The 2,567-nt window shown below is 40.8% G+C and overlaps 1 protein-coding gene across 1 annotated transcript in view; it reads left to right on the top strand.

The window, feature by feature from the left end:
* The window catches only part of LOC107575068 (NXPE family member 3-like), a 15,445-nt gene extending 13,128 nt beyond the window's left edge, over positions 1-2,317 (top strand). Inside the window, exons 2-7 of the mRNA XM_016261480.1 lie at positions 97-501; positions 602-1,017; positions 1,112-1,188; positions 1,387-1,590; positions 1,690-2,027; positions 2,123-2,317. Coding sequence (XP_016116966.1) covers positions 97-501; positions 602-1,017; positions 1,112-1,188; positions 1,387-1,590; positions 1,690-2,027; positions 2,123-2,317 — 1,635 coding nt within the window. The remainder of the gene's footprint in view (positions 1-96; positions 502-601; positions 1,018-1,111; positions 1,189-1,386; positions 1,591-1,689; positions 2,028-2,122) is intronic.
* The last annotated feature ends 250 nt before the right edge of the window (positions 2,318-2,567 follow it).

Below are 2,567 nucleotides of genomic sequence, written 5' to 3'. Positions count from 1 at the left end.
ATGATTTTTTGGTTTAGTTTTAGTAATATAATCTACAAGCATGATTCCCACAAAGAATAATCTTTTGATTAACAATCATTTGTTATGCATTTGTAGGTTGTATGGACTTATATTGGTAATGAAAAGAAGAAACATTCTCCACCAAGCTTTTTGTCTCAGCACTTTGCAGGACTCTCTAACTCTCCAAACTCAACTTCTCCTTCAGGATTCAGTTCAGAAGAGTCAGTTGTAAGGTCATTTTACTCTGAATTTGGAATCAGTTTAGATGGCTACTCCAGGTTACAGCAGGCTGTTTACTGGGCAGATCCTGACAGATCGATCACAAATGTGTCCATGAGTACTAGTCCAGCCCACACCACATTCATCATTGAGAACCTGAAAGAGAGCTACCAAACTGGTGAGGAGCTTTTTGTTACGGTGCACGCAAATGACTTTGATAATAAATCTAAGAGTTATGGAGGTGACTTTTTTCAAGCCAAGCTGTTCTGGTCTAAAACTAAGGTGAGTGATTGAACACATTATTTTACTAGAACTAATTAGCTGTTGTACTGTACCAGGGTCAGACGGAGAGAGTTGTACTGAGAATGTTCCTCTGTCACAGGCCAGTGTGTTTGGGGAGGTGGTGGACCTGCTCAATGGCTCCTACTCTGTGCGTTTCCTCCTGCCGTGGGTCGGCGAGGCCCAGGTGGCTGTGCGTCTAATTCACTCCAGTGAGGCTGTGCAGGTCCTCAAGCGTCACAGAGATACTGACTCTGACAGGGTGTACTTTCATGGATATTATGAGGGACCAGGACCAAATAAGACCAGGCTGAGTGAAGCAGTGATGTGTAATGTTAAGTGGGACAAGAATGGACTAGAGCATATGGGAACTGGAGACTGTTGCTGTGAATACAAAGATCCCCGTACCGAAGAAACATGGCGCTGCCAGAGACCCAAGTCAATGCCATGCAGTGCCCTTGTGTACCACTCTATGGGCGGTTATAGAAACCGTCTGACTAATAAAGAGAAGAAGCTTATGTGAGATTAAATGATTCTTGATTGACTTTATACTTGATTTATTTCATGCATTGATGGAAGGCAGTATGACAGACAAACATGTTCTCTTTGACAGGAAGCAAACTAATAAAGGTATCAATGGAGATAAGAGCATCATCAAAATTGTTCATTCCCATGGAAATGAAACTATTGGTATGTTGGTCAATAGTTTAACCCAGAATAATAGTACAGCACAGAGATGCTGGGAAATGTGTTGCACAAAAAAAAAAGAGGAATAAAATGTACTGACACTTAGACAATATGTCAGTCAAAATAACCAGTTTAGATAAATTTTGGGCAAACTCATAACTTTGTTACACTACATACTGTTTCCCTTTACTCATTCTGCAGATGTAGCAGAGAAATGTCATCCTGGTTTACACACTCCAGTTCCAGCCGGCTTTTACCTCAATGATGTGTGGACATCCTTTGTCTGTAGCACCCGACATTTTACAACCCAAACGACAACAGAGTGCCTGAAAGACAAACACATTTACATGATGGGAGACTCTACTATGAGACAGTGGTTTGATTTCTTTGGGAAAGTAGTACCAAGTGAGAATTTATTCATTGTTTAATTAATTATATATTATATATACAGTGTGTACAGTAATTTTGGGATCATATTTCTTGGTGTCACTCACTGTTTTTCAGCCCTGAAACAGATGAACCTACATGTCCAATATCAGTCAGGGCCGCTTCTAGCAGTGGATGTGAAGAACAACATTGACTTACACTGGAGGGCTCACGGCATTCCTCTGCGCAGTCGAAAATCATTTGTTGCTAATCTGCACTACATCAGTAATGAGATCGATGACCTGGCTGGAGGACCCCACACGGTCATTATGTTCCATATGGGGCCCCATTTCACCACGTACCCTCTGAATTTCTACACCCATAGAGTGTTGAGGATCCGCAAAGCTGTTCTAGCATTGTTACAGCGGGCGCCTGACACTACCGTTATAATCAAGACTGTCAACACTGGCTATAAGGTAAGCTTATACAGTATCGTGTGTTCAAATACAAGGAGGCCACACTGTGATGGCACGTTCAGGGTTGATGTTGCATTTCTCTGTCTTTAAAATAGGATATTTTCGGGAGTGATTGGTATTCTCTACAGTTGGACAGAATTCTGCGTTGGGCTTTTCAGGATGTTGGAGTTTATATTCTGGATGTGTGGCAAATGACGGCCTGTCACTACAGCAAAGAGAACATTCATCCAGGCCCTGTCATCATCAAAAACGAGATTGACATTTTACTTTCTTTTATTTGCCCTGAATGAATTACAATTATCTTGCCAAGTGAACATTCAGTTTATTATAGCAAATAAAAACCTTTCCTTAATTCTCCACTCCAATAATTTTTAAACATGAAAGTCATTTATTTAAACAGGCGTGTGCAAGTTTACAACAAGTCACCTGAAATAACTAGTACTGACACATTGGAGATAACTGGAGTTGTATTCCTGCTTCTAAATGCACTCGTCACAAAACGTGTCTGTCTATATGGTCATAGCTGAATAACCAATTTGG

The sequence above is a fragment of the Sinocyclocheilus grahami genome, unplaced genomic scaffold (assembly GCF_001515645.1).
Source record: "Sinocyclocheilus grahami isolate Dianchi unplaced genomic scaffold, SAMN03320097.WGS_v1.1 scaffold2453.1, whole genome shotgun sequence".
In the NCBI taxonomy this organism is placed as follows: Eukaryota; Metazoa; Chordata; class Actinopteri; order Cypriniformes; family Cyprinidae; genus Sinocyclocheilus; species Sinocyclocheilus grahami.
This window is presented reverse-complemented; position numbering and strand designations above follow the sequence as displayed.